We start from the raw sequence: 23974 nt of genomic DNA, 5'->3' as shown, positions 1-23974 counted from the left end.
TGTATGCTTTGATAAAATATTGAATAAAACAACAACTTTAACAAGTTTTTTTTAAATATCCCAAATTTTTTATCTAAATGTGTAAAGCACTTAAAATTATTAAAATAAAAGCCCCAGAATTTTAAAGAATGCAAATGGGGGACATGATTTCAGGGGAGACAACTCTGTAAGGAAGATAAAGAATGACAGATGAGATGGAAAAGCTGCGTATTTCTGATTTTTGATGCTTACAGCTTCCAATTTGAAAATGTTTTATTCAGCTACTCAGAAGTCAGAATTATGATCACACACTGCAGTGTAGTTATGATCACTTTATATATGTATAAACATGTATATATACATGTATGTGTAGCATTGAACATGTCACAGCAAACCTGTACCTCACGCTTACTCATATGATAACCATATAAAACAATAAAAACATATAGTTGACTGCTCACTTTTATGAATTATTTTATTTTTTTACTTGCATATCATTTCTGAAAGAACTTAAAAGAAATAGCTTTATGTAGTAAAATTATGTTATGAACAAGTATTACTTGTAAGTGTATTTTGTTTTTTGTTTATTTCTCTCACTTTCTTATACTTTGAAACTTATTCTGAATTATTTGAGGCACACTGCTTCCGTAATAATGAAGAATTCAAATTTTAGTTTCATAGCCTACAATGATTTTAAGTTACTGTAATTAACATCTTATTTAATTATTTTATTATATTTTTTGTTTTTCTCATGATTCTGTACTACATGTATTTCATTAATTTTGAATTATAAGGAACATAAGAGATAGGAATAATAGGCATGCTAGAAATATGTTTCGGATCTTCTGTAATAAAAGTCATATGATTAAAATCAGCCCTATGGGTGTTTCATTTAAAATATTAATTTATAATCCAAGGACTGGTAATTAAATACTCAAAGTCTAGGAAAAGGAGACCACCCTGAACATGTTGTGAAAGGAATTAATTACTTTGATATGATGCCAGATGTATATAAATTATAAAAATACAAGTGTATAAGAATAGTTCATCATTTCTATATCATCGAGATATTTTAGTATTTAGTTATGTCCGAAGTCAAATCGATTATTTGATTTTTCATTATTTCATTTTTTGCTCCTTTAACTTTGTTTTCCTTCATATTTGGTTGAAAACAACAACTTAAGTTTCGCTTATTTGGTTTGCTGTTTTCTTTACCTTTTATTTAGTGTCACAATGCCAACAGTTTTTTTTTTATCTTTACTTTGTCCTGGCAGTTCATTTTTGTTTTCTATGATTTTGTGTTCATATTTGAATTAATTTTTTTAACCACACTTTGCCAATTTTTTTCATTTACCCACACCTTTTTCCATAACTTATTCTTTTATTTCCTCTTGCTTTGTCATTTTTATTGACCTGTTTTCACTTTGGTATGTGTATTGTATATTTATTTTCTTTAATCTCTTTTATTTTACCTATATCTATATACAATAATATAATTATATTATGCAAGCTCTAAAAACCACCTTTAATATTTTATTATACACATTTCTTTTTTGATATCTTAAATTTTGCATGTTTTACTTTTTTTTCAAACCTCTCCAGTTTTCAAGATTTTTTTTATGTGTTTCTGACAAATTTTTCTTTCTTAAAAGTCATTTTCATTTACTGAATAAGATTTATTAATGGGTCATGATGAGCACACAGTTTTATTGAACTTACACAATGTTTAATATAAATGATGATGTTTTACAGGAGCCCAGGCTGGAAAGACATCAGGCAAACCACCTGTGTTCAAGGAGAAGCCCAAAGTCACCCAGGAGGGTGCTGGCAAGAACCTTTTGATTGAGTGCAAATGTACTGCCAGCCCGAAACCCAACCTTTCCTGGTTCAAAGATAATCAACCTCTTACAGAAACAAATAGAGTCAAATCTCGAATGTCAGGAACTGGCGAAGAATATGTCATCAATCTAGATATTCTTGTAAGTTCTTGATATAAAATATATTACAGTTATTGTCACTTTATATCATATGAGCCTAGGTCGAATGTGTCAGAAATCAAGAATAACAATTATAGGACAAGTGAAATGACAACTTATTGTATCAATCAACTTTAATTAATGGTAAGAGACAGTAGTTTTCCATGTCGAAGTGTGCAAGGTTTCGCTGCCATTAAACATGCGATATTTCAATAATATTTGATATATTTTTATATTGATAGAATTTCACAAAAGCAGATGGTGGTGTATATAAAGTTATTGCTAAGAATGACAGTGGAGAAGGAACAGCTAGCATTACTATAAATCTTGATGCTGGGTAAGGAACGTGTCTTGTTTACTAACTTTTTTCAGTAGTATAATTATGAGCATAACAGAACAATTTTCTATTTGATATTTAAACTTTTTGAAAATTATAACAGAGGTTTTTAAACATAAATATATTAATGTAAATTCCTTTCTGTAAATTGTAGTGCTAAACCTAAACCAGAAGAAAAGAAAGAAGAAACTCAAATTGAAAAACTGGCTGAGAAAAAAGAAGAAAAGCCGGCAGAAAAACCAGTCGAGAAAAAAGAAGAAAAGCCAGCAGAAAAACCAGTCGAGAAAAAAGAAGAAAAGCCAGCAGAAAAACCTGCTGAGAAGAAAGAAGAAAAGCCAGCTGGTGCTGCACCTGTTCTCAAAGATAAACCAATTGTTAAACTTGAAAATAATGGACAATTGTTGACTATTAGATTTGTAATAAAATCAGCCGTGAAACCCACTGCCCTATGGTCATTTGGTGGAATACCACTTAAAAGTGGAGGGAGATATTTTCTGAACGTACAACCTAGCAAGACAGATAAAGAAGAGTTTACTATATTACTGGAATGTAAATCTGTAAGTTTTTATTTCAGTTTTTCTTTTCCTCTGCACTTGTTTAAATGGCGTCTGCTGTCTTAGCTAAATAGGGAAAGCATCAGTTATTCAGGGGTTGTTAGTACGATCCTAGGCCGGGCACAATTTCTCAGTGACAACTGCCCTTGAACATTGAGTCTTATGGACATTTGTCTCTCACTGCTGACTCAGAAATCATGTGAGTTGGTAGTTGGTTACTTGCGAGGAAATTGGTGATGACTGTTTAATTACCTGGGAAAGCTAGTTGCATTGATATACCGCTGATTTGATCAAAAATATGTTATAATGTGCATAAAAACCAGGAAAACAAAGTTTGAATGGAGTTAAATACAATTGGCTGCGTTAAATAGCTCATAGTAAGGGAAGACTTACACTTTACAATATTATATATGCATTTCTGAACCCCATGATGCTAATTGACATTAAATAATCAAAATTTCATTGCCTCTTTAATAACTGGATATATTTATGGTATCAAATTTATCAATGCCTAGTTACTTTCATGTATACGGTTCTGAGAGTAAGGAGGCAAAAAAAATTATTCTAGCACAGATGACTTACTATCTTATACTAATGCTCTGTTTAAGAGAAATGTAATAGAAACAAATTGATAAAAACAAAAAGTTTTGTGTCACCACTCTACTTTTTGAATTATCTGCCTCTGAAATGTTTTTTAACTCTTTGATATATTCAGAGTTGATTCACCTAGAAATTGTACTAAAAATGCTGCTGACATATTTATCAATTTTATTGACTTTTGTATTCATATTGGTCAAATTGCTGGAAACCAATATTTGGATAGTTACTATTTTAGAATCTTTATTATTTCTTCAGCCAAGTGACAAAGACTCTGGATTGTACAAGACAGCTGTTAAAACACCAAATGGAACATTAGATGCTGAAACCAAAATAAACATCAAAGGTAAAGTATAATGTAAAGCTTTAATTTTACTTTAATTCATTGTTATATGATTCTAAGAATGGTAAATGAAACTATTATTTTTGTTCAGCTTGTAACAATAGTTTCAGATACAGAATGAACTCTTAGCTCAAATAGTAGCTAAAATCCAGTTGTAATCCCAAGTTTGCAATTTTGGTTAATTGCTTTGTTTCCAATATTCTATAGGGGTGTTACCTACCTTGTTCAGAATTTATAGGTAATTATGAAATTCTTTCAGATTATTCTTGTAATGATCAGTAAACATATTATTGAATTATATTTGAATTATTTTACAGAATTGATAGCTGCAGCAAGAGGGGATCCACCTAAGTTCACAACTAAACTTGCGCCACAGGTAAAACAAAATTAACTAAATGAAATGTTTATTTAACATCTTATAAGAGGTATTTTGTTTATTGAATAAAGGTAATTCAAAGTTTGAAATTGCTTAAAATTTTGTCTGGAATAAAACCATCTTGATACATAAGATAATTGTCAGGAAGGCATATTACTCTAATTTTATTTCTTAACTTGAAAGGTATTTTAGTATTTGAAGTTTTGAATGTTACAGACTTTTTATGAAGATCTTATTTATCAAGATACATTGGGTTCATTAATAATATCTTCTTTGTAAGATTGGTGAAAAAAATATAGTAAATACTAGCTGTTTTGGTTGATATTAATATTGATGGTTTATTATTTACTCTAAGTATAAATGTACCATACTTTCATTATTAAATTTATAGTCAATGTTAAATTTATACATATTTAAGTAACATCAGTTGTGAAACAAGTTTTTGTAACTTGTATCAATTATTTTTGAGTCTGCCTGAACACATATAAGTACTGGCGGTGTATAAAAAATAATAATTCCGGTATAATGGTGCCAGTCAACTTAAAATTAAAAAATTTCTGAAATTAAACGGATTTTATGTAAATTTTTGAATTGTTTAGTTTTAATGATCTTGAGGTTTAATAAAAACTTTTGATTTTTCTGATTTTGAGAATTTTGTTCCACATTACAGACAGTAGACGATGGAGAAAATGTGGAAATGTCGGCCAAGGTCACTGGTACAGATCCTATTCAAATCAAATGGACTAAGGGAGGTAAACTATTCACTGGTACCAAAAATGCCAAGGTGACATTTGCCAGCAACACAGCTACACTCAGTATTACGTCTGCTACTAAAGATGATGCCGGAAGTTACTCTGTCGAGGCCAAAAATCAACACGGAAAAGCTGCATGCTCAGCTTCTCTTACTGTAAAAGGTGCGTATACATGTATATATAACATTGTTCTTTGCTTAGTTTTAATATTTGATACAGAGTTTGGTTGATACTTACTTTCTGTTTGAATTATGAAATTCCAATTGACCAAACAAAATGTGTTATTTTTTTGTCTTTTTTTTAACACAACTTGCAGAAAGTTGTTTTAAGATTTCATTATGGTTATTGTAGCTTGATCAAACATTCTAGCATCTTTATTTTATTCAGAAAAAAGGAACTAGGATTGAAGAGTTATAATCACATTTTGCTTCCATTTTTTTATCATTTTGGTTTTAATAAGAAAGATTTTTGAATTTTGTATGCATTGAATAGCCAAACATTGTTAAAGATGTCTTCTTTTAAAAGTAGTGAATGTCAAGTTTTCTTATTTTAATAGATTACATTTATAACCATAATAACAATATGTTATGTTCTGTTATGATTTTAAACATTTTCTAGAATTTTTCATGTTTTTTTTTTCTTCTGTTACATATTATCCTAATTGCGTATGATTCTATTAAAGTGAGCATAAGATGAAAATAAATCAATTAACCTATAAAATGATATAACTCTAATGTATAGTTTGGAAGTTTGTCAGATGTATTTTTTTTACCTGTAAAAACCTTGACTTTGAGGCGGGAATCAGGGTGATTGTTTGCTGATGAAGGTAAATTATCTCAGTATGGATGTACAGGTGTTTTTCAGTTGAAAATCTCTCTTATATCAACTATATATTGTGTAATAATTTTACAGATAAAAAATTGGGTAAGGAAGTATAATATTATCATACTAAAATGTAGGCCTGCTATTTAATTATGATATTTATTGGTGCCTGGGTTTTGATCTAGTCTGTTTGTCTGTAAAAAAATTGCTGAAGAGTTGTTTTTTTCAGTGTGTACTATTGAATAATATTACATTTAAAAAGATAATGGATGTTTCTGAAAATTTATTATTCGAAGAGAACAAACAAAGTAAAACGCACAATATAGAGGGATAGAATCTGAATAGACTTACTCTGGAATTGAGAATATTTGGGGGTTTTCCCAGCTAATCCGTAGGTACAAACAAACTTTTTACAGTTACAGCTTCGGAAATAAGCGAAACAGGTTGACTACTATTGCAAGTGCACCGTGAAGCTATAACAGTTAAAGTTAGTTTGTACCTACAGATTAGCTGGGAAAACCCATATTTGCCGAGTTCCGGATAATGTCTATTACAAAAAGTTGCCGGGCACCAGTATTTATCATAATAACACCAACTATATACATGTACATATAGCCACACTGTTACAGCATTACTGTTTATAAAACCACCACAGCAATGTATTAATCTTGTATCATAAATAATATTCAAGTTTTTTCTATAAATACAGGATTTATTGTCATCAAGTTGTATGAAAATGAATATTTCACGAGTGGCTACCATGACATATGATATTTTCATATCACAAGATGAAAATAAATCCTGTATTTATAGAAAAAACTTGAATTTTCTGTTTATTATATACTTTTTCTCTTTTCTGACCTTACAATTCTTAAGACTTCTCCTTTAATTTTGTGTATTGGCTGAATTAAGTAAAAGGTAGTCAGGCAAGACACCAGTGAAAATACAGAAAATATGTTTCACTGCAAAAATTCAGTGAAAATATTGAAAATGAAAATAAGCATTTTATTTCATCAATATATTTCAATATTTCATTTTTAAGTATATAATAGAGCTGTTGAATATATCAAAATTGCTGCTTGTTTAATTGGAGACCATTTCACATAATTAATGATAATTAAATGGTTTTCATATAAACTAGCAATTTGTCATTGTTGCTCTAATTGCAAGCTTTCAATGTTTGTAAATATTGTATATTTTACCATTTAAACAAGACCCGAAAGACAGGCCATAAAACCAACCTTGTAAACCGAATTCTCCATATTGTTGTCCCTGGAATCCATTAATGTCATTTCCAAATCTATGTCATTAAGACCCATATATAACCTAATATTTAAAATTATTATTATTGCTTACACAAATTATTTTTTATATGCAGACAAAATAATTGTCCAGCATGCTGCAAACATTATAAATGTTGTTGACCAATGAAATGCTTGGCTTTTAATGAAAGAAAAGCATACATGTGAACTTGTCCTTGTGTCAGATAGTTAAAGTGTCTTACATGTGTTATAGAATAGTGTTTGTTAGTAAAATGTCCTCTGTACATCTAAAAATTGTTGTCAAGTTTCCATAAAAATATCTGCATATCCAAATTGCTCTACTGCAATGAGATTTTTCAAATGCTTACGTGTATCTAGGTTTTTTTGTTCACAATAAATGGAAAATCCAAATAGAAAAGATACTTATGCAAAAAAATGCAATTCTCAGTTATACCTACTTCTCAGAATAAAGCAATATCAAGACTTACATGCAAGAAAACTATTCTTTAACTCATACAATTTTACCACACCTTGATTATTGCATTGCATTTTCATCAGAATTTCATCAGAAATTATTTTGTAATGTTAAAGATTTCATCAACTTTTACATTTACATTAGACTGTTCTATCTGATCGATTACATTCATAATATTATCTCTTATCACTTTTTAGCTCGACTTTTCTATGAAAAGGGGAGCTATCCTACTCGCCCCGGCGTCGGCGTCGGCGTTAGCGTTAGCGTTGGCGTCACACCTTGGTTAAGTTTTTCGTACCACCCCACTTTATTTCAGAAGTATTACAAGTATGGCTTTGAAACTTACCATACTTGTTCACCATCATAACCTCCATCTACAGACAAGAGTACATAACTCTGTCAAGGTTTTTGACAGAATTATGGCCCTTTTTTGACTTAGAAAGTGTATTGAGCTTGGTTAAGTTTTTTGTACCACCTCACTTTATTTCAAAACCATTTCTATATCTTCTAATGGAACCTTCTCAAATAATGAGGTTTTAATGACATAAATACTTAACTTGTTACATCTTGTTGTTTATGTTGGTAGAAAATGTGTTGTAAATTTATATGTCAGCAACGTGTAAAGTATTGTGTACACTGCTATAGTTATATGTCAATGCTTTAAACATTGTATCACCTGTCGTGTAACATACATGCACTATAAACACTAATATAAAATAAAAGTGGTGTAATGTAAAACATATCCCAATTAGGGGAGCATCCCAAAAAGGGGAGCATTTGTTGAAGTAATGGCATCTCAAGCTTTATAATCAATTTAAAACGAAAAAAAATTAATTTAAGATGTAAAAACTTGTTTCACAGTCACACTTTAGATATATAATGTTTTCACATATTTTATTATTGGTCATTATATAAATATCTCAGTTAAGAATTCTCAGCACTAAAATGCATGAAGTTTTCCTTATCAAGTTCATAATATATTGTATTTAGGGATATAAAATGCACATAAATAACATCTTATAACATCTTATATTGTATAAAATTTTATGAAATAAGATAAATTGTTTTATTGAGGTGATAGTTTAATAGGTCATATTTTACTAGAACTTATTTATTTGAAAGGTAACTGTTTCAGCATGTTACAGTATATATTACCTAGTGTTCAACTGCCGCATATTAACGCAGGTTATATCATACAATGTTGAAAGATGGGGGGAGGGGGGAGTATAGGTGGGAGAAGTATTTGATGTATGTATCAGATACAACAGGAAGTACTTACCTGTCCTGATATATATCTACTCAGGTACAGCAACAGTTATAACACTGTATAATTATACCACTAGTACTATAGGTGAATTATATGATTCTCAAGCTTTCATATTTCTGTAAAACAAAAACAGAAATATTGCTGACAATACAAATTCTTTTATATATTGTTTATTACTCTTCAAAGAAATCTATATATGATTATTATGTGCAATTTTCCAAACTGCATGCACAGGTGAAAAATACTTTATTACTTATATTATAATTTTTATTTAATTTTTTATAATGGCACATTTGTAAAACAATAGCAAAGGTGATATTACCACAAAATAACAGTGTTTCAGCAAATGCTTTTTGTTTTAATTACAGAAAAACCCAAGTTGAAGGTTACAGAACCAGAAGAAAAGATTGTAAGTCTTGCATTATTTATATATTATGATATCAAAAAAATGATGAAAATTTAATGTCTGAATGAATATACATGTATATAAATAAGTAATTTCACCTATCTATTTTTTTACAGCAGGTTTAATTACCGGACTGTCTAAACAAATCATAGTGAAGTTAGTTCCTTTGTAAGCTTTTGCTAACGGTTACCTGTGCAGCATATGCCACCAGAATACTATATAATAACTACTGACATACAAGACATCGACTATACTTGCATCCTAATTTTAACTCCGCAAGATGTATACTTACAAATATGTCACTGTCATAATACACTACAAGAAAACAATAGACAACTATTCTGAATATCTCATTTGCATATATAAATTTTTAATATTAATTAAACAGATTTTTATTGTAACTTGAAATTATGTCTGATTTTAATTTTCCAGGAAAAGAAAGAAGCTAAACCAGCAGAATCTAAACCTCAAGATGAGAAAGGTAGACAACTTGTGCATGACTTAAATTGTCTTTAAAATAGAGTTACCTAACTTACATTTACTTGACGCCAATACTATGTACCTTTGGATATTGCAATAAATAAAAAAAAATCATAAGGGAAATAGCCAGATTTTCACTTATATATAGTTAAGTTAAAATCGGAAAAAACCAATATGAATCATGGAGAGCATGACTCCAAGTTTTTGTGTTAAAGTTTTGTGTTAAAATACATGTAAGTTATAGCTTTATATTATAGAGACAATTTTTCATATCAATGGTCTATAATAAATCCCAGATATATATGTTATATTATATGAGTGAAGTGCATTATATTTTAGTTTAGAGTATGTAACAATGGATGGAAAGAATTAGATATGGCTATAAATGTATACCCTTATTCTCAGTTATCAGTCATTTTGATTTTATTTTGTAAAGAGCAATTATTGAGCAAACCATTTAGCATGAAGCAAGATTTATTTCTACAGAATGCATTCTAGGAACAAGAACATTCTAGGTGTTAGGTATAGAACCTTTGGTTTGTTTGAGTAGTCATTTTCTATATACATGTATTTATTTCTATATATTTCCCAGCTGGTTTGTTCTGGTTCCTTTTAGATGAAATTCATATCTTATAATGTTATATAATTATGTTATAATAACAATTTTGTTATAATAATATGATAAACAAGATAAATATTCTGACTCTTATTGGATGAGTGAAGGAATGCGTATAATAATTACCTTTGCAAATCAGCTGAACAATATAATGTCTCTTTGTTCTTTAATTTTTATATTTGCTTTATTTCTTTCCTCTATTTTAGTTCATATTTTGAATGCCTCTGTCTTTAGAGTTTAGTTTTTTAAAGCATCATTTTCACAAGAAGTTATATTCTTATTTAGCAGTTTTCATAAAACATTATTATAATGAAATCAAAATAAATCATTGGTTATAAACATGTACAATGGATATTAAAGTCTGGTATCTAATAACTTCAGTCAAAAGGTCAAGTTAACCAAGTTTTGTTTTAAAAACAAGTAATTTCTTGGACAGAAACACTTATTTAAATAATTTTCAACTAGTAGTTACAATAACAAAGGTTTAAAAAAAAATTGGAGGGTGAAAATCATGAATATTTGTTTTTACTACTTGTGAAGATGTTGTTCTTAAAGAAAAATGTCAGTGTTATCTCTGCATTATCGTAATTATTTTTATTTTTAATCATTATTTAGTTTATATAGTTTTAGAAATTTAGTTCTTTTTGATTTAATTATGCTAACACTTCATAGACAAGAAGCCAAAAGAACCTGCTCCTAAAAAAGTAGAACCCAAAGCAGAGAAAAAGGACGAAAAGGCCCCAAAGGAGCCAGAAAAACCCAAAGAGAAAGAACCTGAAAAGAAAAAACCTGAGATTAAGGTTGATTCAAAAACTGTAAAAGAACCTTCCCCAAAGCCTGAAAGCAAACAGAAATTATCCAGGAGCCCTTCCCCAGCTCCCCCAAAACGTAAAGAATCGCAGACACCCTCCATAGTTGTTGGAGATGATGATACTTCCCATACAGGTATACAGACAAACAGATTTTGATTGGGCCGGACTGGTGCATACTCACTGCTTCTAAACACTGTTTTCTTGCTTTCTTTCATTAACTTCATTTTCAGCTTTGGTTGTATGGAATGCTAGCTTTTTTTCATAAATCATGATTTTATTTGACATGACATATTTTACAGTTTACTTAAATGGAACATCAAAAATTGGTGATTTTCTTTTTTTAACCCATTAAGTTTGGAGTAAATTTTTTGCCTGCCTTTGATTGTTGTGAATTTTGAAGAAATGTTTAATGCCTTGACCTAAGATTTTTATGGTGTTGAAGTGCTGTATTATTTACTGAGTGAGCTACTTTAGCAAAAGGGTGTGCTTTGGTTTAAGTGTGTTTTATAATGTTAAGTTTTAGAACATTGGTAAGAATGTTTTCAGGAAAAGTATCATGACTCGGTGACCAGTGGTTAACACTGTTTTATCATATAAATGGGGTTTGTACATATATATTACATAGATGTGTTCTTGTAGTAACCATATTAGTGTGACATGTTAATTAACAGGGAACTCTAAAAATAAATTGGACAATCGTAAACCAAAGTTTTACATGAAGAAACCTTCAATCATCGTTGAAGAAGGTAAGCTTTTATTATCCATATAAAATATAACCAACATTTTATTAAATGACAAAACAATTTTTAAAAACGTCAATTGATTTTGCGATAGCAAATAATTTTACTTAAAAAAATAAGAAAAGAAAAATGACAAGAAATATTTTAAAGTGGTTTTTAAACAAACTTTCTTATTCTCTTTGATTAAAGATATTTCAATAATGTTGGTTATAAATGCATGTTCCGTATATTTGTGAGCTATATATTGATGTCTGATCCTGCATAGATAAACAAAATTTTACTTAAATTTTTTTTTTTGATTTTGTTTCCTTTTCATTAAAATCAAATTTAACAAAAATTATTTTTATTTTATACATGTATTTGGCATTAACTTTTTCTATGCGGGATTTTAATGTTCCTGTGGCCTTCCTTAGATATGACCTTCACCTTTTAGTCAGTATAAATGTTGCTAGGCAACTGTTGTTAATTGAAAGCTTAAAGTCAGTTACCAGTAGAAGTGGCAAATAGAGTATAATAATGCAGTCCAAACTTACGCAATAAAATTCACTTTTAAAGTTCAAGTTTTCCTGCTTTTTAGATGCTTAGGAATCCCCATTATCTATAAAAATTAGGACACCCCCATCATGTAGAGAACTTCCTAAATATAGATACACATCAAATTATCAAATTTAAAATTGTAGATTGTTCATTCATTCATAGGCATATTAACCGAAAGCTTTTTAGATTACGCCCTCGAAGTTCCTGAATGATACAGTATATCTTTATATAATAACTGCTAAATTAACTATAATGTCAGTGTTGTACAAGTTAATCAATGTAATGTAAAAGTGGTAATATAAATACATATAGTAAATGTTATACTCACCAAATCAATATGTACCATTTGTAATGTAATAGCACATGGTAACGAAACTCACTATTTTAACCTTTTTAACATTTTAATTAATTTTAATTAAGTAAATAAAATGATTAAACTAAAGATGCATTTAGGGCTTTTAATGAAAAGGGATTAAGACTTCATAGAATTTCATAGCTTGGCAGGCTCGTTTTAATAGCCCCAATGGCTTTATTTTAATTGAGGAATTGCTAAGATTTAATTGAATAGATATTTCTGAAAGTAATGTAAGAAATAGAATTTAAGGAAACATTTTATAAATTTGGTACAATTTAACTTTCTTGTAATAAAAGTTCAAAGTAACAAGAGTTTATTTTGTAAAATTGAAATATTTTTGGAAGGTCACTGGACCAGTCCAGCTGATAAGGCAATCATCAAGTGACTTTGAGGATTTAAAATAAAAAGATTCCTTACATTTTTCTTGATGGATTTTATGATGGCTGTGATAAAAGAATCCATCAGGAAATATCAGTATCTATTAGTTCATTTTAAACAGGACTGTGACATTATTATAGGATTGTTTAACAGAATTATAGACAGGTAGTTTCTGTTGGAATTCTTTCATTGCTTTGCCATCATAATATGTTGGTGTACATGGATAACTGCAGTTTGAACAAATTCTTCTATATCATATATAATGACTAAAAGTTAAGAATTCTGTAAAGGGAAACTATGAGGTTAGAGAAAACTAAAATTGAAAGAGCAAATTATATTATTATTTCAATTTCACCTGCCCTTAAAAATAGTGGAAAGTGCCCTTAATTCAATTACTGGAATCAGTGATTCACAAAGAACAAGGTGTATTAGACAACTTTGGGAACCCTGGTACATGTTTGTGAAGAACAGGTACTGACAGGTTTACAGTGAAAGAACTGTGAAATAATCATACTGTGATAGTATAGATATTCTATTTTAATGACTCTTTTCCTTTTTTGTCTGAATTATGCTTTTATTAGTTTGTCTGAATGATCTTTATTTAGAAGATAATTCATTAATTCATGTTTTTATCAGATAAAGTGTGACAATCTTAGACACATGTAAAACGTAAAAATGGGTGGGGCTAGAGAAAAGATTCTAGATGCTAGGCTGATGGAGGGGGTGGGTGTTGCAGCAAGGGAGGGGATAAGATGATGATGATATTGAGGGGTATGGTAATTAGGTAAAACTGCAGTATCCATAGTAACTGACAAAAATTTTCTCTGTGTGCGTGTGTGTGATGAACTCTGACTATTTCTCAAGATGACATCATCGATGACAGTGAGAGTGACATCAGTGGCAAAGAAAGTCGTGGAATGTCCCCGACACCACAAACTGACGGTATGTATGGAAATTTTGCTTTCTAAAATACTCTTCTGTATAAAGCTCATGTCATATTATGTTGGTTATTATGTTAAAATGCTTCCTGCTTTTTTTCATTTAAACCATTGTATAACTTTCCTTTCATGTAAAGGGAGGGAATTTAAGGTCTGAAAATATGAAAATAAATTCTGGAGTTCATTCCCTTGAATTTCTGAAAAAGCATGAATTGTCTGCATGGTTTTGCTGTTTAGAATTACTTTGACTATTCTTTAAATGTAAAAAAAACCCACACAATTTTGACATTGTTGACATATGTTTAATTGACATATTTAGCAAAATGAGTAACTCAGTTTTAGAAACTTGAAGATACATTACTGAAAAAAATTAGTTTCCTATTGAAAACAAACGACTTGTTATGTAAGATATTTCTTATTCTTTATTAAGATGTAAAATGAGCTTAATAAATATCAACTGGTATGTCTTTTATCAGTACATGTATAAGAATATTAAAGCATATTTTGGTAATGTCAATTGATTTATATGATTTTATTAGGGTGTTGGATTATTGGATGAATTTATTCAAATTTTGTACATGATGACAGGAAGCTGTTATATATTCAATGTTAAGACATTCTTAATTCTGGTACTTAATATATTTATATTTTTCCTTTACAGAACTTTTAATGTATTTGTCAACTGAGTTTTAAGCGGCTTTTCTCTCTTTTTCCTTATCAAATATCGAATTTCGTCTGTAACTTATTTTATTTAACTTTTTTCTTTTTTATTCTTTTATTCATTCATTCTTTCTTAATTATATGATGTTTTCATCCCTTTAATTTATAATATCCATTTTGTAATCTTTCTTTCTTGAAATATATCTTTAGGTTTTGTTTCTATTTAAGGGGTGATATATTTCTTTCTTAGTAGTAATATACAATTATTCTGACTTGATAATAATATTCTTTCAAAATTTTAATCCATTTTTATTTATACTGCTTCATGGAATCTATGTCAATATATATAATTTATTGCTTATGAGTGGTGAAGGTCATTGGCTTGCCTATTGCTATGCTTAAAGTTTTACTCCCTCCTGCAGGGACTTGTAAGTTTTTACACATGCCAGTCTATAAGTTAATGGTTCTATTTAGGTTTACACTGGTGTTTGTAGGGCATTCAATGTCTTCCTCGGCCTGTAAAACAGTGTCACTGACGAACTAAACAACAACTACTTCAAAATGTGCTTTCTTAAAGCTTTATGCATATTTACTTAATTAATGTTATTCAATATAAAAGTCTATTCATATCTATTTATGTCATTTGCAAAATTACCTTTATTGTGCATACCTTCTTATGATATCCACATTATCATTATAGGCAGCTAGGTCTTTCAGTTCAATGCTTTGAGTAAATTTATAACATTCCTTCTTTTGAAAAATCATTGTTTTGTTAAGTGGAAACAGGAGTTTCTCTAGAATTTTCTAAATTGGAACTAATATAATTATACAGTATGTTCATGTTAAAGTTTGATAAAATCATATTGTACTGTTGTATTTCATGTTTTCCCTCCTTTTTATAATATCAACTTTGCAAAAATATATTTATTTTCTATCTGCTTTAATTTTTTTATATATTTCTCCATTAAATTATTCCTTGGGTTATTTTTTTTAGACACATACTTTTTGTTTTCTTTAAATGATTTTCAGTTTTACTTCCCTTTTTCTTAAGTTTTCTCTCTTTATAATTGATTTAATATTGTTTTTCTTTTTTCTTTATTTCCATGGTTACAAAAACAGAAATGTTGAAAGAACTCACTGAGGTATGTACACAATATTTTTATATATTATATACTAAATGTTTCTAATGGGTGATTTTTTATATTTTTACAAACAGAGAGTTTATCAGAACTTGGCGAGGTATGTAACGGAATTGTTCGTTTGAAAAGTTTTATTCATTTCTTTGGAATATTCATTAGGAATTTATTCTGAAGTGCCCCTGAATTTTTATACTTTAGATTAGAGCAATATTTTATGTTTGGCAATATGGCTTATCTTTTAACCCCCCACCCTCCACTTGCTGCTGACGTTTTTTGTCAGTGAAAACTGCTTAAATCATTCTCTGCTTCTTAAATCACCAGTTTTGCTGCTCGCTACATTCTCAAAACTACATAATAATGTTAACATGTTGAACGCACTGCATCTACTGCAAACAATTTCGCATATGTGTAAAGTGCAGCATAATATGCCGTGTAAACGAATATTAACAGCTACAAGCGGCTGGCGGCTACACAAAATGATGTCAAGAAAACACTGCTGAAATAATTTTCATCATTTTAACTGTATAGTCTTATCTTAAACTCTAATTCTAGTGTTACTATAATTTTCCCCCATCGTGTTTCATGTCGACTAATGATTTAGTTTCATTTACAATGATGTGATGTCATTTTAATACAATATTTCTAATCATGCATTTTACAACCATTAATTGGTATTAAAATATTTTGTTGTTTGTTATGTCTCTTATATAACAATGTTTTATTAATGGATCAAGAGCTTTGTAACATAAACTTTGAGTCAGATTAAGAAATGAGATTTTGATGAAAACAGAATTCGAATTATCACATTTTAATGAGTTTTGTAATAATAAATCGTGATGGTTGTGGTCTATATTATTTATTGTCTATACATTGTAAAAAAAACAGAAATATGATTTAATTTTGCAGGCACTAAAACCAACTGATGATAGTGATGATGATGATTATATTTATTTTGATGAGGTTGGAAAATTAGTCCAGACCTACATGGAAACATCAGGATTCATACTGTTTTTGTCGTCTTTCCTCTCTTTTTCACATAATATTATATGTAATCATTATAGTTGTATCCATACAGTTGCCAGTTAATCAAAATCTATGCCCGCCCCCATCCACAATTTATTTTTATGTTACTTAAATCAAGTCACTGATCATCTACATTGTGTGAACAAGTCATGTTAACAACATAATTTAAAGTTAAGCTGATTTAGTTATCATATTTTGTCTAATGTTTGAAAATACAGGCAAACCTAAATCTGAATTTGTACACTCATTAAACTATCCTTTTGTTTTTAAAGTATTTCCTCCTAAATTATATTCTCAAAGAAAAGCTGGAAAGTTATACCTAAAGTATCCTCCTTGAGTCTTTTGATATTTGTATTCTTAATTTATGTCTTAATTTTATTTTACTGTCCCTTCAAAGTTTACTGTAAGATGTGGTGTGTCAGTTACTATGCAACTTCTTTCGGACAGAACCAGAGTGTGACAGCAAGGATCAAAACCAGAACTGTCATGAAATTAAGATACAAAAATATACAAAGAGACATTAAACAGTTGAATCCTGATAATTCCATTGTTAGATAATGCATTTGGAGATTATTTTCATTGTACTGAAAATAGTTTGATTTTACTAGTAGAGTGCTGAATATTTTGACATTTTCTGTTGTAAATTAAAATTGCATCAAACTGTCTAATATTATAATAGACAGTTGTCATTTGTACTTCAAAATATTCTTCTCTCTTTTTTTGAAGAGTATTCAGTTTGAACAATATGATTTTTCAGAAATGTGCCGCGTCATGACAAAACCAACGTAATGCGTTTGCGACCAGCATGGATCCAGACCAGCCTGCGCATCCGCTCAGTCTGATCAGGATCCATGCTGTTCGCTTACCAACTCTTTTACAAGTAGAGAAACTGATAGCGAACAGCATGGATCCTGATCAGACTGCGTGGATGCGCAGGCTGGTCTGGATCCATGCTGGTCGCAAACGCACTATGTTGGTTTTGTTGTGACACGGCTCAAATGTGAATATTTTGCCTGCTTAGGACATATTCTGATATAGCGCTGCGATTTTAGGATTGCAAGCAAGCAACATAGCGTTTTTTAAGCATTTGCGCATATATGTACTGTTTGTGTTATACGACATGTTAATGTGTATGCGTGCATATTTATTGCGTTTTTTACATGAGAGATACATATAAACCCCCTTGCATTGTAACCCGTTATCTTCAGGAAATATTTCAACAAGTAACATGCTAACAAAATGTTAAATTTATAGATATTGTTGCAGTTAACTTATTGTAAAACTTACAGAGCTAAGTTTGACATTTTCTTAGAATCGAGTTCCACGTTTTCCATAAATGTCTTTCACTGTTATAATGTAACAAATTCCTCAATATAAATGTATGTTTGTAAATTATCTTTGGTCTTCTGTATTGTATATTATTTTTTTTATTTTGCGTGAAAACAGTGAATAGATATTTCAAATTTCTTTTAGATGAAGTTATTTTCATTTGTAGTTTAGATGCTGTAAGGTATATGGACTATTGAGCACTTAAATATATTATAATTAGACTACCTGTTGCCAAAAAAAAAATTGGTTGAAAACATTACAAAATTGTCCTCCATCTTTTTAAATAATTATTCATGAAAAATTTACTCATGTAATTCCAGTCCATTTTGATAATCTGATAAAAAATAATGACAGTTGGTTTCAAACTTCAAGGGAAAATTATCTAAAAAATAAGTTGTTATTTTCACAAAGACAAAAACAAAATAAAGTGTGTCCATGTACCTTGAATATTTTGTGATTTAATTTCATCTTGTCTGTTGACAGTAGAGTAGATTTTTTTTGTTTTACTTATTTTCTTTGAAAGCTTGATTTGTTTTTTTTTTATTTCCTTTCATGAAAGTGTTTTATGATTTTATTATGATTTGATTTTGTGATATGTGATTGTCTATATGTTTATATAGGAGGATGAATTAGTTAAGAAAACTGTGCTGGAAGTGTCAGAAAAGAAGGTATTCTTGTTGTTTTTCCTTCAGCCAAAAAATATGTAAAATCTGCTTGGATTTAATAACACATGCTGCCTTAACAACCTATGTGTTAGGAAGAGGGACTTGGTGTAGACTTTCTTCTATAAAAAATGAAAAATAAAAATTTGTTTCAATACTTAACTAGATTAATTCTTACTTATAGGAATGCATACATTGAGGGGTATCATACAGTCATGTTATAAAAATAAACAAATTTAAATAGTAAGCTACAAGAATGATTATAACACAAATTTAAATGTACAGTGCTGACATGCAAACAGTGTATTGAATTTAATCTCAATATGATTTCTTTTAACAAACTATAAAATATTTCTTTTAATATTTCTTCAAATACTTTACTAATTTTAAGCGTTTACTAAGAAACGATTTCAGGTAACACTTTTCTTCTTCAGTTAATGTGAAGCATATTTAGAATTTTATACAACATAATGTTAAGTTCTTGTAATGGTCATCATGAGTTTTATGTCTACACCTTGTCTGAATCTTTCAACACTCTTCATTAAATGCTAAAATGCCATCTGAAGTTACATTCTTTTGATACATGAGTCACATTCTTGTACCTGTGGTGATTTTTGGGGTATTAATCTGTAATTTGTATCTGTTCTGCATGATGAAGAAATATGTCTGAGATATAAATAAGTCAGTTTCAGATTGACATATATGATTGTATTGTCCAGTGATGCCAATATTAATATATTATATTATATAATATCACACTTTTTAACTAGAGCTTTGTTCATAAAAATAATTTCAGCAAATGAACATTAGTTTTATCACTTCATCTTCATCTGACTTTATATTATTATGGATTTTATTTTTCAAGAACTATTTTTTTTATTAACTACCTTTTTTGCGAACTACTTTTTCCAGTTGTGATGTAGTGTTGTAAATTTTTATTGGTAAGCAAAAGGTATAGAATCTACATGTTAATCAGTGATGATAATTATAATCATAACATGGCATTGATTAGGAACATTTTTTTTTCAGGCATTCATTTAGGCATTCATTTCATAAAAGCTATCAAACATTGTACAGCAATTTGTTATACTTATTCCAATGTTGTCTCGTCTGTCCAACGTTTTTGAAATTCTGCTTTGGCTTTATAGATGTTTAAATCTATTTTTCTATGATACATGTTTAATTTGGCTGTCATTAACATCTATTTTTATTACAGGATTATTATTTTCATTTATTATATGTAGAATAGCTTATTGAAAATTTTAATGTTAAATTAATACACTATAGAAAACTGCTGGCCTTTAACTTTATTTTATGACACGCAATGTAACACCATAAAACATGCTATTTCAATGTATCATCTTAAACAATATTATTATCATTTTGCAAGACCATGTTAAAGAAATGAAGGTCCAGTTGAATAGTTGTCTATTTCGAGTCATAAAAGATACTGATTTAAATTTGTTTTGAAAAAATATTAAAGCAGACTTGTTCCAGCTGATTTACACATGTACAGTCATATTTATCAAATTATCTCATAGCAACTTTAATGTAGTTCAAGAAAAAAAAAACAATGCAAAAGAAATGTTAATATAGATTATTCATATGTTTTCTTTCACATGGTCTTATTTGTTTATTGAATATAATATATAGCTAAATCATTCTATTTCAGCAAAATTGTCATGTTCACCATTACCTTTGATTGTGATTGGTCAATACTTTCCCAAGTTAACTTTTTATATTCCTGTTTTACACTTTTTATCTAGTTTTTATATGTAAATGTTATCAAAGTTCTTACCTCTCACTCCCTTCACTGTGGGTTTCATTTGTTTACACCTTTGGCTATTTCCCAAGAATCCAACACAATCTTTGGCTTTACAAATGATATTTTCTTTATTGTGTTCCTAATGTTTTAATATTTTCCTTTTTCAAATTTCGGTTTATTTATCTTGATTTACTAGGAAAAAAATTGTTTTTTGTACTTTAATGCTTCAATTTAATCAATCTTTTTGACTTTGGTTTAGTTTTGATGAAAAAGTGGAAGAGAACAATTTCATATGATTAAAGAAGTAATTTATAACAAAGTATATAATTGTAAGCAAAAGATAGGTAACGTAAACAAAAAGATAAAAAAAACTACATCACTGACACAATCACCTGCTGATGTAGGGTGTTTAACGATATAGGACAAATAAAAAGCATTATTACAATGGTATATTTTGACAGCACGGAGAAGGTCGTCGTATTTCAGTGGTCAAACACAAGGAACCAGAGAAAGCTAAGATTGATGGACCGACTCACAAGATCAAGGATAAACCTACAAACCAGAGTATCATAGAAGGTAGGTCTTTGTGATTTTTTTTTCTGTTCTAAAGAATTCACACAATTTGAAGAAGTCTAATTTTTTTGGAACAGGAGTTGATAGTTTAAATACATGTGTATTAAACAGTTGTGTTCATTGAACGCCGCCTTTCCTTGTTGATCTTGTTTATCATATTTTAAAGATTTTCACGGCATTTATATATTACTTGTGTCTAGGTGATCCCCTAAGAATGAAGATCCCATTGGACATAGTACCAGACTTGCCACCACCGTCTATCAAGTTCTGGAGAGCTGGACGTGAGATCCGTGAAGACTCTCGCACCAATTTTGGTTTACGTGACAACCAAGCCTTGCTACAAGTGCAGAAGACAAGATTCACAGACGAGGCAAAATACTCTCTAACAGTTGAGCAGGAAGGCGTCGTTGTTGACAAAGTTGTTTGGAGTGTCTTTATTAAAGGTAGATAAACTTACACTGCTTTTTTTTTATCTTTCAAAATGAATGATCATGTTAGCTTAGAAGTAGAATCATGACCAAACAAACATTTCAGGCCTTTTTTAAAGATGATCTTTTATGCACTAATGCTTAAATGCCAATTGTTTGTCCCAAATTACTTAAGGTCAAATGAATAATATGTTTCCCAATGTGAAGTCAACATCAGTTAATTTTTTGCCTTATTTTCAAACAGATCATTACCAAATCAAGTTTTATCCAATTTATTAGTAAACACTTTTCCTGAATTATGGCCATTTAAGAAAACATGCACATGTCCTAGTTAAAAGAAACCTGTTTAGGCCTTCTTATGAGGCAAACTGTTAAACAAAAATTTATCCTTTTACAGATCCTAAAGATCAAGCAATGGACTTCAGGTCCCTTCTTAAACACAGGTATGTTTGCTGTTGTTGAATCTTAGTATATTTAAGTGTGTGAGTTAAAATTATTTTGCTGTGTAAGTTAATTTTTTTAGTGTTGATCTAATCAAACAAACTGTGTTTTGTTTTACTCTTCCAAGAGATAATTTACAATAATTGTTTGAAATATACTCAAAGGAAGGTATTCATCTTTTATTAAAAAAAACCCACCTGGGTTCTAAACTGTAGGCATGCGTATTAAACAACTGAATATTTCATCTGCTCATTTCTGTTCATCTGTTTGCAACATAAATAATTACCAAGAATAATAAATCATGCATCACTTTGCACAGATGCCATTAATCTGCCATTTAATTTGTTTAACAATAGTTTTATTACAGATGCTTAAAATCACTTCATTGTAAGTCTTTGAAAAAAGTGCAAATTATTGGCTTTAACATTTGATGTAAGAATTTACAATTTAAACCTTCTGATACCATCTAACTGTATGTGTAATCAAAATAATGTTATAATGTATAACATAGAATTGCCATTAAGAGTGATAATTAGATTTACAATAATGGTACAGCTCAAGATTGAAATTAAAGCAAAATTATGTTATTCCACTGAATAAAAGTTAAGCAATTTGTTTTTGCAGACGAGGCTACAGGTATCAGTTCATGAAGGCATGATGATCTTAAATAATATATTGTCATTGTAATGTTATATATCAGATGTGTGTAGCTATTTTGGTCCTTGCTGATCGAAACAGAAAAAATATTGGTTTAATGATGACATAAATCAACACCTTAATTTGAGCGTGATGATCATTTTTGATTTGTTTATGATGTGAAAGTGTCATAAAATTTGAACCTACCCTTGCAGATCATCTGATCAATATATTTTAAGTACCAGTTCATTAGTACATGTAATACATGCTGGTTCATCAAAGTGATGCTTCAAAAACAGAAATTGTTTTAGACCTCATTTTATTTTAAACCTTAAGGATATTTATTTTAGACCTCAAGGATAGTTTATATCTCAGGGATATTTAGACCACAAGGATATTATAGTTTTAGACTTCAAAGACCAAGATTGCCAGACACAGCTCATATATTTATATATTGCTATACATTGTAATTCTTTGGCCTAAAAATGTTTTATCTTTGCCTTATGGCTTCTGGAATATTTATATGACAACTTCTTAAGAAATCAACACTTTAGATGGTTGTGAAAAAATCTCCATATTGCTTGACATTCACATATAATCTTTTCTCTATCTTAATGTATGTATACCATCATGTACAAAGTTCTTAATTGATTTCTTTTACTGTAAAATCATTTGATGCTTGGAAGGACACTTTACGTTAGTTTGTGCAAAACCTTCTTAACAGTTGGACCCAAAGTTTGGTTGAAGGAATCTTTGATACAAAGAAAACTACAAAACATGTATTTGTAAATCTTTTCTTAATTTTTCATTTTTTTAATATATAATTATAGCCATTTAATATGCTGCAATGAACTGTAGAAACCAATGGTGTTAAAATAGAAGTGAAGTTAGCATGGAAATTGTAGACTATATTGACTTTATTAGCATTAAAATTACATGTAGATATATTTTTTATTAAATTGCAAAATAATAATAGCATTGAAGTGTCCTTTAAAGCATAAATGATTCTTCAGTTTTGCACATATTTTCATTTATTTGCAACTTACTATAGTTATTTTCAATGTAACATGTATTAAATGTTATGTAAGATATTGTCACCTTAAAATTGTTGATGTTGTACATTAAATATATGTAAAATATTTATATATTTCACTACCCTCCCCTCCCCCCTATAAAAGTTAACTGGTTTACAGAACATAGGTGGTTCTACTAATGTGCCTGCTTGTGGTTGAAATAGTCCATGAAGAAGCACCTGGGACTTAAATCCTCAACCAGTAAAGCTGGAGGGTCACCATATGACCCCCACTACATATTAA

General features: G+C 29.4%; 1 protein-coding gene across 18 annotated transcripts in view; it reads left to right on the top strand.

Annotated features, from left to right (window-relative positions):
- Window positions 1-23974, top strand: part of LOC132738655 (twitchin-like) — a 153108-nt gene that overhangs the window by 51537 nt on the left and 77597 nt on the right. For 10 of the 18 annotated variants that reach the window (XM_060726234.1, XM_060726222.1, XM_060726231.1 and 7 more), the window contains 14 exons: window positions 1732-1958; window positions 2198-2292; window positions 2447-2849; window positions 3702-3789; window positions 4104-4162; window positions 4833-5076; window positions 9109-9149; window positions 9579-9627; window positions 10915-11187; window positions 15879-15901; window positions 18774-18821; window positions 21042-21156; window positions 21354-21596; window positions 21979-22024. In XM_060726234.1, coding sequence (XP_060582217.1) covers window positions 1732-1958; window positions 2198-2292; window positions 2447-2849; window positions 3702-3789; window positions 4104-4162; window positions 4833-5076; window positions 9109-9149; window positions 9579-9627; window positions 10915-11187; window positions 15879-15901; window positions 18774-18821; window positions 21042-21156; window positions 21354-21596; window positions 21979-22024 — 1954 coding nt within the window. Of the gene's footprint in view, window positions 1-1731; window positions 1959-2197; window positions 2293-2446; window positions 2850-3701; window positions 3790-4103; window positions 4163-4832; window positions 5077-9108; window positions 9150-9578; window positions 9628-10914; window positions 11188-11725; window positions 11801-13928; window positions 14007-15781; window positions 15805-15878; window positions 15902-18773; window positions 18822-21041; window positions 21157-21353; window positions 21597-21978; window positions 22025-23974 lie in introns of all 18 variants that reach the window. The other 8 variants (XM_060726227.1, XM_060726228.1, XM_060726229.1 and 5 more) reach the window with 8 other exon arrangements.

This window comes from Ruditapes philippinarum, unplaced genomic scaffold (genome assembly GCF_026571515.1).
Source record: "Ruditapes philippinarum isolate M1 unplaced genomic scaffold, ASM2657151v2 ctg1639_1_1_1_1, whole genome shotgun sequence".
Classification (NCBI taxonomy): domain Eukaryota; kingdom Metazoa; phylum Mollusca; class Bivalvia; order Venerida; family Veneridae; genus Ruditapes; species Ruditapes philippinarum.
The sequence above is the reverse complement of the archived record's forward strand: the minus strand, read 5'-3'. Positions and strand labels throughout refer to the sequence as shown.